At 36.1% G+C, this 13,819-nt stretch overlaps 1 protein-coding gene across 5 annotated transcripts in view; it reads right to left on the bottom strand.

The window, feature by feature from the left end:
* Positions 1 to 13,819, bottom strand: part of LOC117330959 (cAMP-dependent protein kinase type II regulatory subunit-like) — a 51,138-nt gene that overhangs the window by 17,975 nt on the left and 19,344 nt on the right. For all 5 annotated transcript variants that reach the window (XR_004533427.1, XR_004533426.1, XM_033889539.1 and 2 more), the window contains exons 3-8: positions 13,229 to 13,281; positions 12,280 to 12,363; positions 11,177 to 11,218; positions 2,931 to 2,995; positions 1,828 to 1,969; positions 771 to 872 (exon numbers count right to left, since the gene is read on the bottom strand). Coding sequence is in view for 3 of the 5 variants with exons in the window: in XM_033889539.1 (XP_033745430.1) it covers positions 771 to 872; positions 1,828 to 1,969; positions 2,931 to 2,995; positions 11,177 to 11,218; positions 12,280 to 12,363; positions 13,229 to 13,281 (488 nt within the window). In the remaining 2 variants the exon portion in view is untranslated. The remainder of the gene's footprint in view (positions 1 to 770; positions 873 to 1,827; positions 1,970 to 2,930; positions 2,996 to 11,176; positions 11,219 to 12,279; positions 12,364 to 13,228; positions 13,282 to 13,819) is intronic.

Below are 13,819 nucleotides of genomic sequence, written 5' to 3'. Positions count from 1 at the left end.
ATACTGACAAAACTGTGCCATGACATATATACGCACAGGTAGGAAAGATTTTAATTTTTCAATAGATATCTACCTGCAGGGTCTATTTATAGCTTATGTAACCAAGACCATGAAAAAACAATATCATGTAACAATATACCATATTTGTTCAAATAATTGCTGGGTGGTTAACACAACAGGTCAAATTTAAATGTACCTGGCCTGTAGGGGGTGGGTTGTTAATGGAAACTTACACGACTGTTTACCAGAGTCCGAATACAATAACTAGTTACCTTAAGAACGATTCCCATACATACCCTTTCCCCCTCCTCTAAACTTGTACAGTATGTCGAGGGAGGGATACATGTATAGTCAATCTGACCAATGTCTGCCTGTGTATTACATTGAGATCATATTTTTCCATACTGCTAGCTGCTGTTTAATATGACTTACAGAAGCTGTTGTTTGAGCATTACATTAACTTACCAACTCTGACCTTGAACACAGACCAAATAGTCAAATATCTAGTTCTTAGGCTCACACACACCCACATTTTTTTTTTTTTTTTTTTTTACAAATTTTAAATTTGAGCTGTGTTGAGCTATTATTTTTAAACCCCAACAAGAAGCTTCAGCCCATACATGAAGACCCGATGGCTCTTTGGCTTAAGTGAAATAATAGATACACACATATATATATATATATATATACATAATGTAGTTCTATCTCATTTGTTCTTGCACCAGAGGTAATCACATCCTTAACTGAAAACATCCAAATTACAAACTTACTTCAAGAGTCTTGAGCATTGGCACATGTTCCAACAGTGCTTCGTACATTTTCCGCTTGTTGAAAGCATTCTTTAAAACTATTCTTCTAAATGTGGTTCTATCCTGAAATAACAAAACCAATTTTTTTTAATTTTGTGATAAAACATACCCCTTTAATTCATTCAACTTAAAATTCAACTTTCTACATTACAATACATGCATAATGGTAAACTCCTAATCAGTACATGTATTTGCAATTTCAATCGATTCACAACATCATAATGTTATCAATCCAATCTTTTCCTTAAATTCTGGGTCTAGATTTAGTTTGTACTCCATTCTCTTGTCTAAAAAGAATGTATAGACAAGCATTGTCATCCCATCTACCAGCTGGAATTCAGGAAATTGAACACGATATATTTTTACTTGCCCAAGACAATTATACCAACATTTTTCACTTGCAAGAGAGCACAAAAACTGGTTATTTCTGCATCAGAAAAGCAGATTACTAAACCACTGGTTGTGAAACTGATAACAAACTTTTTTTTTACCAGTCTGAAAAAATTAAACATACATAACGAGACATCATATGGAGTAGTTTTGTTAGTTTATAAGTCCAAGAAGTTAGCAATACCACAATTCACCTTTCTGTGACAGGTTTGACAAAGAATTTGATATCAAAATCCGTCAATATATTTTGTTGCTGTCCTTAAATGACCATAGCTGTTAAAAGCATGTTATACAATAAAAGACCAAAATTACCTGACCTATTTTTGTCAAGACCTTTTCAGAGTTGTTTTGTAAGGCTATTATCGCTTCCCCTATAAAACCATAAAAAGGTAAAAAAGAACCAATCCATAATATAGAAATTGAATAAATCCGCACCTTGAAATAATACTGATGACAGTCTCCGTAAACGGTGTCCCATTTTCTAAGGACCGTAGGCACAGATCTATTACCATCATTTAATGGCTGGTTAGCATTTCTCCCTCAAGGCACTAGTCGTAGCTGTTTAAGGGGAGATAATTATTTCTGCACAATTACATACAATTACACGACAGCCTATCCTACAACCTACCATTGCCCATAACGTCCCGTCGGATGTGGCCACGATCGTAGCAGCGCGAGGCATATTGTACATCAAAGCCAGCTCCCCAAAACTTCCTTTACTATCGTAGTTACCAACCAGGTTGCCATTTACAAAAATATCATATGTTCCACTGCAAAAAAAGGGAGAAAATGCCTCAGAATATCCCTGTAAGGAAAACATCTATAGAACATGAATTGTCGTTACAGACTAAACAAGCCTGATAATTGATTATTAGCAGTCTGAGTCAGGTTGCAGGAAACAATATTCAATATAACGAATGTGATAACAGATATCTAACGTATACCTATGTTGACCATTTCACCTGCTCTCTCGTGTTGTAAGAACACTATATCAACATTATCACTAATTGTAATGATGTATATATATGTGATGCAGCGGGTATTTCTGGCTAGGCGATTGGGTGCCGTAGATCGGGAGTTCGAGGCCTGGTCAGGGCACGAGTCATCAAGTTGTCTTTCTTCATCAATTGTGTTACTATGTTATATATATATATACTTTCACATAGACCGAAAGGTCCACGGAATAAAATGAACTTAAACATTACCAGTTTTAACTAAATTTAGACTGTGCATATTGCCTCAGGGCTTTTTCTGAGGGCTTTTTGGGGCCGGTAATGGGCCCCATTCCTAAATTATTTCATATTTAAGCCAAATTCTTTAATTTTGACGTTTAGTCATGAAAAAATCTTTCCCAATTCATCAAATTTCTTCCGAAAATGAGACAAAAAGGCCCTTCTCAAACCAGTGAAAAACAGCGCTGTGCCTTAATAGCTGGTAATATTTGTGGTGATTAAATTTAGCACGAAAATAAATATCCGAAAAAATGTTTTTATATTCAGAAATATATAGAAATGCTAACTGCAGAAATTTTACAAAATATGGTTACGCGGAATTTAATCCTCGCGAAACAGGTCGGAGTAGGACAAGTCCGTGGAATATCAGCCCCCATGAAATTAAACAAAAATACAGTAAATTTTAAATTACAGTTAATATAAACAGTGAATGATATGCAAATTGTGATGAGGCACAGGCCCTGAAGATGTACACGGTAGAGTGTTGGGCGGACATTACCTGTCTATAACATAAAAGTTGTCTCCATCATCCCCCTGGTCTATAACGTGTTCTGCCGGCTTTACCTGCAACATAAAATAGCACTTTATATCATCAAATCAATATTAATTTATCTCCATTACGGTGTTAAATAGTGCCAGGCAGGTCATGATATCTTCTGTACTTGTTATCAGGCCTTCAGCCTCAAGTTCTCTGGGTTGACAACAGTAGATGGGACAAGCTGATATCTCTGTAATTGACAATCTAACGCAACTGATTTATCTGAAGGCGGCAAAACAAATTTCAACAATGGGCACTAGACAAAGCTAGCAAAGCTGCTTACGGCTTCCCACGTACAGGAGTGGTGAAAAATTAGGTATAAACCTTGATCAATGTTAATAGAGTATTTCAGGGGTTTTTGTACTTTCTTTTCTTTTTCAAGATTTTCAATACAACACATCATCATAACAGTACATAGATACCATTTCACATGAATACATAGCAAAATTTGTCATCAAAATCATCATCATCATCATCATCATCATCATTTGGAATGTACGTAGGTTGTACTATTTGACCCAATTTTGTCACATTAATAACTAAACATATTTAGTAGTTATATCAATTACTTCAACAAGAGATCCCAGAGGGATCTTTACATCCACCATCCAATGGTGATCCTATCTCTGCTTTTCTCTCCTTCCTCTTAATCATTTGAAAACAAGCTGAGCCTACATATGAAATCTGAGAAAGATCAATCAAGAAGTCTGAGTTATATAAGAAATAATAATAAAAAGAAGTCTGAAAAATAAAGAAATAAAAAAAAAAGGAGGCTGAAAAATAAAGAAATTTTTTTAAAAAAATGTTAAAATCAGCTTCAACTAACATAAGAGAAATCTAAATGAAATTCCCGAAAAATCCATGAAGAACTTTCGAGGAAAAGTGATAAACTGATAAAACTCAATATGGCCTCCTGTTTGCAATCTTACTTTCCAATCAGTGTCAAAATGGAATATACACGACTGGGGCCAAGGAGAACCTACATGTGAAATTTGAGAAAAATCCATTAAGAACTTCAGAAATATAGCGATAACTTTGACTGTCAAAATCAAAATGACAGCTATGTCGTTCATTTTGTTTCCAATCAGTCGACAAATTCATTATGCACAGCTAGGGACCGTGGGGAACCTACATATAAAATTTGAGAAAGATCGATACAGTAGTTTATCAGAAACAGCGCGGTTACAAGACCTGTTTATGGACAGGCTGACAGGACAAAAGGTGACAAAAAGCTCACCATCTGATAAATGATGATGATGAGCTAAAAATACCAGAGTGTAAAGATATTTCTTAGGTGCAATATTTAATTCCCACAAATTGTTTTAAACTTTACTCAAATGAATATTGGTGACATGGCCACATGCTATCAGCACAGCCATCAGACTAAATTCCCACCCACTAGTTTGCCAGATCGGGTGAAAAAATTGGAAAAGTCATCAATATTTTGCAAAATCAATCAATGGATGAAATAAACAATCCACTCTTGGGATGAAATAAACAATCCACTCTTGGGATGAAATAAACAATCCACTCTTGAAGATTTCAATTTTCCAGAATGCTTATATTACAAAGTCCGACATGTATACACTTTCTAATAACTGGTAACGTTGATTGAACATTAATTCATTAACGAGAAGCCTGGTAGGTCCAAATGGTGAATCAGTGTTGCCAACCTCTCAGGATGAAAAATTATAGGTCATGACCCTTTAAAACAAAGGTGAAATGGTCAAATCAAGGGCCATTTGTGTAACGATATGGACAACATTTTCTTGGCTTTGTTCACACGAACATGGAATATAAAACACAATAATACACAATTCACAGTTCTATTATTTTAGAGCCCTCCCAACAGATTTGTTTAAACTCAACAAGCTTAAGCAGATGTGCATGCTTATAACACATTTTCATATGATCCACAACCTCAAGATTAACATTAACCAACATTTAATTTCATTGGTCTACTGTCTTGGATTCAAGGAAGCCATTGTATATGTAGCCTATTGTTTGAATATTCAATTCGGCTCCCGTGTATTCAGATATAACATATTGCATAGTCAAATACCAATTCAGTACTATTTAAATGTTTGGGAAATAATTATTTATTCGTGAATGTATGACCATTCCTGTCATCCAAGCTGTCACTAAGGCAGACTTGTATAAATATAAACATTCACCAAGTACCGGAGAAATAGCAATGATGTTACGTTCTGGACAGATATTGTTGGTACCTCTCACCCAACCAGACAACACCATAACAAACAGGTCCCTTCACAGACTATGGGATATCAAAACACAGTACACAGGTTAAAATGGATTTGGGATGACCCCAGGTATAATTCAATGTTATCAGGTTGAAATGGTTTTGAGATGTGCCTGGCCTGGTCATAACATAATACGTGTGTACACATGTACACAGAGTGGCCATCGAGCAGGTAGAGGGTTGCTGACCACCTGATAACGGTCCCACAACAGATTATTATTGTAATGTGAGTACAGGCACAACACAGAGAATCCATTAATGTACTTTAGTGTGACTTTAAATGGTATTATTACAGTTAATCTCCTTATCCACTGTCTGAAGAGCTGGGGCTGAACACTGCATTAGAAAATTACCGTAATGACTCTACTAAGCTATAAATCACACCTACACCTTCATTGGACACCTACACAATGTCACAATTTGACTTCGCTTCAATCTGGTGTAAACTTACGGAGTAAAAAACATTTGCTCAAAATTTACCGAAACAACTTTCTGTTTTAATAGAATGTTTTTTTAAGAAACAGTCCTCTTTGGAAATACTTTATACAAAGAATTTCAACGTTAAAACTACTGTTTAATCCCTCCTCCTAGACCTCTTATGGGCAATTGTGTATACCCCAATAAGAGGCCTTGAGGCCAGTAACCTGTGAGCTAATAATGGATATAACAATATCAAGGTTTTAGTTTAAGGTTTATTCAGAAGGCTGTTAGTCCTGAAAACAACTCCAGTCTAGTTAAAATAGTGCTGGCCTTCTTGTATAAGGCTTACTAATCTTAGTACAGTGTTTAACATAACAATATATATATTAAACTTGTTTTCTATGATGAATTCCTTTACACATATTCATTTAAAGAGTGTACATGAGCTTGTAAAGATATATACATGTAATATCAATAATCATGCCCATCAACCTGTCCTTTTGGCTCTTCTACTCCCTGTTTATATATAAAAACATAGTCTTTAATTATTGCCCCATGGGCCGAAATACGTCAATAAAGAAACTGAATTGAATTGTTAACAAGACTAGTGTACACAAACACAATTCCCTTCTTTATGACATGCTTAAACTTTTCTCTAAGTCCAACATCTATACTTTTTCCATCTATCTTCAAAATTCATTAAACCTCTAGAAACAGACTTAAAAATGCTCATTATCTCAGAAAACAATCTCGCTGATAATGGACGTATTTTTTCTATGTACATCTCGTATGTACCTTGTGCGTGCATATGAAATCAATTTCTGTATTTTGACTGTGAGGGCTGTCTGACATTTATATACGTATACTCTCTCATGAAAACGTTACAAAATTTTCTCTAAGGGGTTTATCTTAGCTATTCGAATGTGAATTACATACAATACTAAGCCCACGATCAGTTCATTATACAGGAACAGTGTTGTTATGTCCAGTAACGGTGACAATGATATCTGACCTTCTCATTTGTCTACTTGAACTAGCGCTTTTGTCCGGACAGACGGATAGACTGAGGGAAGGAAGCAGTACAATACTCCATTCCTATCTTTGATTAGAGGATAATTATTTGTGTACAGGTATGAGAGTGTAACAGATGTTCGACCAGGCCAATGCATTCATTCAACCCAACCAGTAACAAGAGTTGAGAGAGGAAACATAGGTCACCAAGTTGGTTGAAATATGGGATTAGTTTTTTGAAAGTAGGTCACAGGTCACGGTCAAGGTCATCAGGTCTTCAATTGTAGTACCAATGGAACACACATTGTCAAATTGAAAGCCCTATCTGATACTGTTAACATATTGTTGCCATAGTAAGCTTGTAAAAAGTAGGTCACAGGTCATGGTCAAGGTCATCAGGTCTGCAAATGTAGTACCAATGAAAATGCTTTTTAACAAGGAACATACACATCAAATATAAAATCCCTATCTGATACAGTTAACATACTGTTGACAAAGTTAGCTTTTAAAAAGTAGGTCAAAGGTCGCTGTCAAGGTCAGCAGGTCTGCAATTGTAGTACCAATGGTCTTGTCACAATGGAACACACATGTGAAATACTAAAGCTGTGTCCACATTAGTACTGACACAACATTGTTTTATTGACAACACTGAAGTTGACTTCAACCTTCACGAGCTTTAAATATGTATGCACATTTATACTATAGAAAATTATCCCTGGTTATGGGAAGGCAACCCAATACTGTCGAAAACAAAAAGAGAAGATGTTTTGATGACATTACAAGCCGAGAAGCTGGTAGTCTTTGATGTTGGTGTTCTGATATACAGATCACCAGTCTGTACTTACTCTAATTAAAATGATATATGTATATGTTGAACAAGTGGTCGAGTTATATATGTACATATATATATATATGTAATTACCTTGAACTTCGCTCACATGGACATTACAGCAGTCATGACAGAACAATCTTGTTGTATTACAAGCAATTTCAAATTTTAGTATCTACAGCATCCTCACAGAACTGGAGGGGATGGTAAACTTTCATTCTGAGAACACTTTTTGATTTTTCTTGGTTCGAAAGACAATTCATAACGTATGAGGTCACTCAACATCGACATCTCTTTTCATCTCTCAGAGAGGGTCAGATCCCAAGTTCACTCAAATTTTGGTTTAAATGCCTTCATATGTATATACTAAAAGATTTACCTCTATTTCATTCCAAAGGACTTTTTCATAAACCGTATTATCAAAATCTATTTCTGTATGGAGGAAGACAATTTAAAAGATTTACTTCTGTTTCTTTAAACCTTTTCCCCAAACCTTCTGTTTATAATGCTCGAGACCAAATTTTGTGGAAACTACATAATGATAATAACTTGATTGAAAGTGAGTCCGAATTTGTTTTCCTGCCCTGTTTCAACAGAAGCTTCCAATTAATATGGAAAGTATTTTTGACCTAATTGGACCCATTTTTACCAGACATTTGTTTGATCCTCTGCACATAGTTTCGAACACACTGCCTCTGCCCAAAAGATAGTCAGACCCTCCTTTTAACTCAATAACAACCCTTCACCCAATGATGCTGCAGACTAAACATGGTCAGAAGGATATTCAAGATTTACCTGTAAGTATTAAATCTGTAACTATACTATTAAATCTGTAACTATTTGAACAACTCACCACTTAAAGTAAGAGAGACCATGCAGACCCTCTGTTAAAGCAATGAGTTTTAATTATCAAATAATACTCTAGGCCACATTTAGCCAAAATATGTTTATCTGCATGGCAGACAGGTCACATTTAGTCAAAATCATTTTATCTGCATGCATGGCAGACAGGTCACTTTAATCAAAATCATTTTATCTGCAAGGCAGACAGGCCATATTTAGTCAAAATCATTTTATCTGCATGACAGACAGGCCACATTTAGTCAAAATCATTTTATTTGCATAGAAGACAGGCTGATTCACATTGTCCCCCTCAATCCTCTTATCCCAGAGGGTCAGAGTCCTGTTGATATTTTTCTAGTAACCAAGCAATACTCTCAATTTGGTATTCGGATATTCATTGTTAATATCTGGCAAATATTTGGATATTCATTAACAAAATTGAACAAGTTACCTTAACGACTGCTGTTTGTACGCCTGCAAATTAATTGAAAGAACAACATCTGTGCCTCTAGTATGTGTGCATGGTGTTATTACAACCAAACAACTCCTGCTGATGTGAAACAGCACATCAATATATTTTTGCACTGCTAAGTACCTAGACAATTCAATATTGGCAAACCTCAGCAACAAGACAAACACAAACTGGAATTGTTCACATCAGCACTTTGAAAGTGCAGTCACTCTGAAGCCTGATTTTATAAACCATTGACTTTAAAGACACCCTGTAACATTCAATACCGTGTCGGTAAAGCCAGGTTTTACTCCAATACGTGGACTCAGACCCATACAGTGTCGGTAAAGCCAGGTTTTACTCCAATACGTGGACTCAGACCCATACAGTGTCGGTAAAGTCAAGTTTTACTCCAATACGTGGACTCAGACCCATACAGTGTCGGTAAAGCCAGGTTTTACTCCAATACGTGGACTCAGACCCTTACAGTGTCGGTAAAGTCAAGTTTTACCCCGACACGTTGACACAGTCCACGACAGTGTCCGTAAAGCCAGGTTTTACTCCAATACGTGGACTCAGACCCTTACAGTGTCGGTAAAGTCAAGTTTCACTCCGACACATTGACTCAGTCCACGACAGTGTCCGTAAAGCCAGGTTTTACTCCAATACGTGGACTAAGACCCATACAGTGTCCGTAAAGCCAGGTTTTACTCCAATACGTGGACTCAGACCCATACAGTGTCCGTAAAGCCAGGTTTTACTCCAATACGTGGACTCAGACCCATACAGTGTTGGTAAAGTCAGGTTTTACTCCAATACGTGGACTCAGACCCATACAGTGTCGGTAAAGTCAAGTTTTACCCCGACACGTTGACTCAGTCCCCGATAGTGTCGGTAAAGCCAGGTTTTACTCCAATACGTGGACTCAGACCGATACAGTGTCGGTAAAGTCAAGTTTTACCCCGACACATTGACTCAGTCCACGATAGTGTTGGTAAAGCCAGGTTTTACTCCAATACGTGGACTCAGACCCATACAGTGTCCGTAAAGTAAGGTTTTACTCCAATACGTGGACTCAGACCCATACAGTGTCCGTAAAGTAAGGTTTTACTCCAATACGTGGACTCAGACCCATACAGTGTCCGTAAAGTAAGGTTTTACTCCAATACGTGGACTCAGACCCATACAGTGTCGGTAAAGCCAGGTTTTACTCCAATACGTCAGGTTTTACTCCAATACGTCAGGTTTTACTCCAATACGTCAGGTTTTACTCCAATACGTGGACTCAGACCCATACAGTGTCCGTAAAGTAAGGTTTTACTCCAATACATGGACTCAGACCCATACAGTGTCGGTAAAGCCAGGTTTTACTCCAATACGTGGACTCAGACCCATACAGTGTCGGTAAAGCCAGGTTTTACTCCAATACGTGGACTCAGACCCATACAGTGTCCGTAAAGTAAGGTTTTACTCCAATACGTGGACTCAGACCCATACAGTGTCGGTAAAGTAAGGTTTTACTCCAATACGTCAGGTTTTACTCCAATACGTGGACTCAGACCCATACAGTGTCGGTAAAGCCAGGTTTTACTCCAATACGTCAGGTTTTACTCCAATACGTCGGGTTTTACTCCAATACATCAGGTTTTACTCCAAAACGTTGACTCAGTTGACAAAATGACGAAGATGTAACAGATGCTATAAAATATTTTCTTTATATATTAAACATTAACTACACATGCCTAACGACTTATCAATGTGATACCCTGAATAACAGAAAGACTTGTCGAACATCTCGTCAGCGGTAGCCTGTGATCAACATTCAACATGGCATAAATACCAAGGTATCAACATTATGGTCTTCAAAGGTCTTTAGATGATTAGATCATTTTTTTGAAGTTCTCAATATATACATAATTTTAAAATACCAGTGAGTTTCATTTCACAACACTGATATATACTGTAGAGCTGGTTATTTTTTTCGCAGGTCAACATTTTCGTGATTTTCATATAAAACAAATAACAATTTAAAATTTCACCATCTGGCTATAATAGGATTTCTAAATTTCATTAATACTGCTTTCGATGTCGAATAACAAAGTGTTTTACACTTTGGTGTTTGTATACATTTATCCACCTATGAACTGATCCCCATGTTTTAGTTAACCTTTACAAACTACTTGTGGGAATCCGTCGCAGCTAATGACAGTAAGATATGATGACAGTCTTGATCAGAGTTTATTTCGTGGTTTTTATTTCCCATGTCTTAAACTATTTCATGGATCAAATTTTCCGAGACCCCATCAATGGCCTCTGAAATAGCGAAAACATCATTGCAGCGAAAATAACCAGCTTTACGGTATGTCTGCAATATATTTATCTAATGAGCTTACCTTCTTTTCAAACATGGCATCTAATACTTCCTGCATCTGTTCCTGAAAAAGGACAAAAACAAAAAAATAAATAAATAAATAAAATCCTTTTAAAACATTTTAAAATAAGACACGATGAACAAGAAAGTGGAACTATTTTGGTCAGCCAGTCAAAATGGACCTTTATTATGTATACATCAATAATGGTCAGGATCATATCCCCCATTTTCTCCTTTATGAGATACATGAAACCCAGCTCAGTAATTTATGAGATGGTAATTTATGAGATGGTAATTATGAGATAGTAATTTATGAGATACATAGGCCTATACATGTTCCAGCTCATCATCCACTTTCAAATATCAATTTAATACCAGCTGGTAAGAGAGACAATTACCAACAAGCTATAACTGTAATAATCCAAAATTGTCATAGTCAACCATTTTGTTATTCTGATCAGTCTGAAAATGTACAACTACAACTAGCTAGGGAACCTATAGTGTGAATTTTCTGAAAAAATATTTTTAGCACCTCTTAAGAAATAGCAAAATAAACAAGGAATGTAGGGGATGAATGACCAGCATGTTGATTTGAACAGCCCACCATCATTAGAAATACATATTGTATCCACTTAAAAATTTAAAATATCACAGCTATTGTGTCGGATTGAGAATTCATCGATGGAAGTTTAAGTGTACAATTCATAGCATCATATATGGGCAATATATGACAATATACAGATTTATAATCTATATTTATAGTCGGATTTATGACATGTGCCCCGGATGCCGTCTTTAAATTCTATTTTCACTATCGACTCTCTATCACAAGATCTCCCCTCATGTCCACAGACTACAAACCTGCATACAGACCATACATACCTGCATAAAGAGTATTTTGCTTTAGACTATCATGCATTGTACATAACCTTTTGTTGCACAAATAAATTGTACCTGAGTGAAATCGAGAACTTCGGGGGGAAAACTGAAAATATGAATCTTACTGCAGGAGGCTAATTACAACATCTAATGATCTGAGAGGAGGATATAATAATTTCCCCCGAAATTGAGAACTTCAGGTGGAAAAACGGAAAATTTGAATTTTACTGCAGGAAGGCTACTTACAACATCTAATGATCTGAAGAGGAGGATATGACGGACTGCCTCACTCAATCTCTTCCTCTGCTCGTCAGACTTAGGATAAACAATCTGAAATTATTACATTTAACACTGTTTGATACTTTCTGATTATATAATAATATAGGTAGCAGTGTAAAGTAGTTCGGCTGGTTTTTGGAAAAGAAATGGTATGTCTTACAAATGTTAACATAGCAGGATAACGGTTCAAAATACCGGGTACTTAAATACATTTATATTTATTAACTACATCAATTTAGAAATTATTATAAACAAGTGAAAATTGTGTACAGAGGTGTTCCTTTCTATATTTCACATTTGTGAAAACCATGGTTTCCAAATAAACAAATGAAAAAAAAAAAAAAAATTTAACCCAAAATTGGATCCCCACAAAATGTTCTCCTCAAACCTGTCTAAAGGTCAATAGGTCATCAAAGATCATAAGGTCACATTGATCATCTATCAAAATCAGTATTGAAAATTGCACAAATGTAAAAGTTGAACCAAATGTCAAAACATGTACATGATGTATGTTTGTTACGAGTCATCAATACCCAACGATCAATTCTTCGTATTCTGGATTTGAAAATTAAACAAGAACAACTAGAAATTGGGCCCAAGGGGCAAATCTATCAAGTGTTTCTTGAGACGTGGCAATAAAACTACAGACAACAATTACACTTCAACGTTCATGAAAACTACACTTCAATGTTCTCGATTGAATTAAATATCAAATTGTCAATCTAATTTCAAGAATTTAAAACTACATGTTTTACAGAAATCTTCCAGGTGGTGTACGGACTCGTAAAGAGCTAATCAGACAGCGTCCATTAAACAAAGGAATGAGCTGATAATTATCACTAAGCATCATAGCCACCATCCAGTTGGTAAACTGTCACATGTTACACCCAGCTACGATTAATGAATGCGTACTGACCTTATCTTCACCTTCATCTGAGTCTGCCTCAGGGTCATATCTTTCTGCAGAGACTGTAAAGAAAGTTGAAATAGAATTGATAAGATCGTCCAGAATCTAGAATTGATAAGATGTCCAGAACCGTTGTGGAATATTGTAGTAGTGTTATTGGTATAACTCCAAACAGTAACTCAATTTTATAGGCGGTAGACATGGCAGGAAAAAATCGTTGATGAAATAACTTCAAAAAGACCATTCCTTCCTGGGGCATGTGAGTTGTACATAAACACGAAAGACACATTTCCATGCATTTTTCTTTCGCCTATTCAACTGACAAAATACCAGTTCAATATAACTGTATATTATCACAAATTTAAGTTAAGGCTTTCATGCTAGAACAGTTGTCATTTAGAAAAATGATATCCAAAGCTTATAACTGTATAATATTATACAAATATATCATGGGTGTCTGTGCAATAGTCCAGAATATTTGACTCTCGAGGTACTGGTAATCAACCAATGTTCTATTGCACGAGGCCAAACGCCAAGTGCAATAGAACATCAGTCGATTACAAGTACCAAGGGTCATGATCAAATATTCTGGACTATTGC

Source organism: Pecten maximus, chromosome 7 (genome assembly GCF_902652985.1).
Source record: "Pecten maximus chromosome 7, xPecMax1.1, whole genome shotgun sequence".
Taxonomy (NCBI): Eukaryota; Metazoa; Mollusca; class Bivalvia; order Pectinida; family Pectinidae; genus Pecten; species Pecten maximus.
The sequence above is the reverse complement of the archived record's forward strand: the minus strand, read 5'-3'. Positions and strand labels throughout refer to the sequence as shown.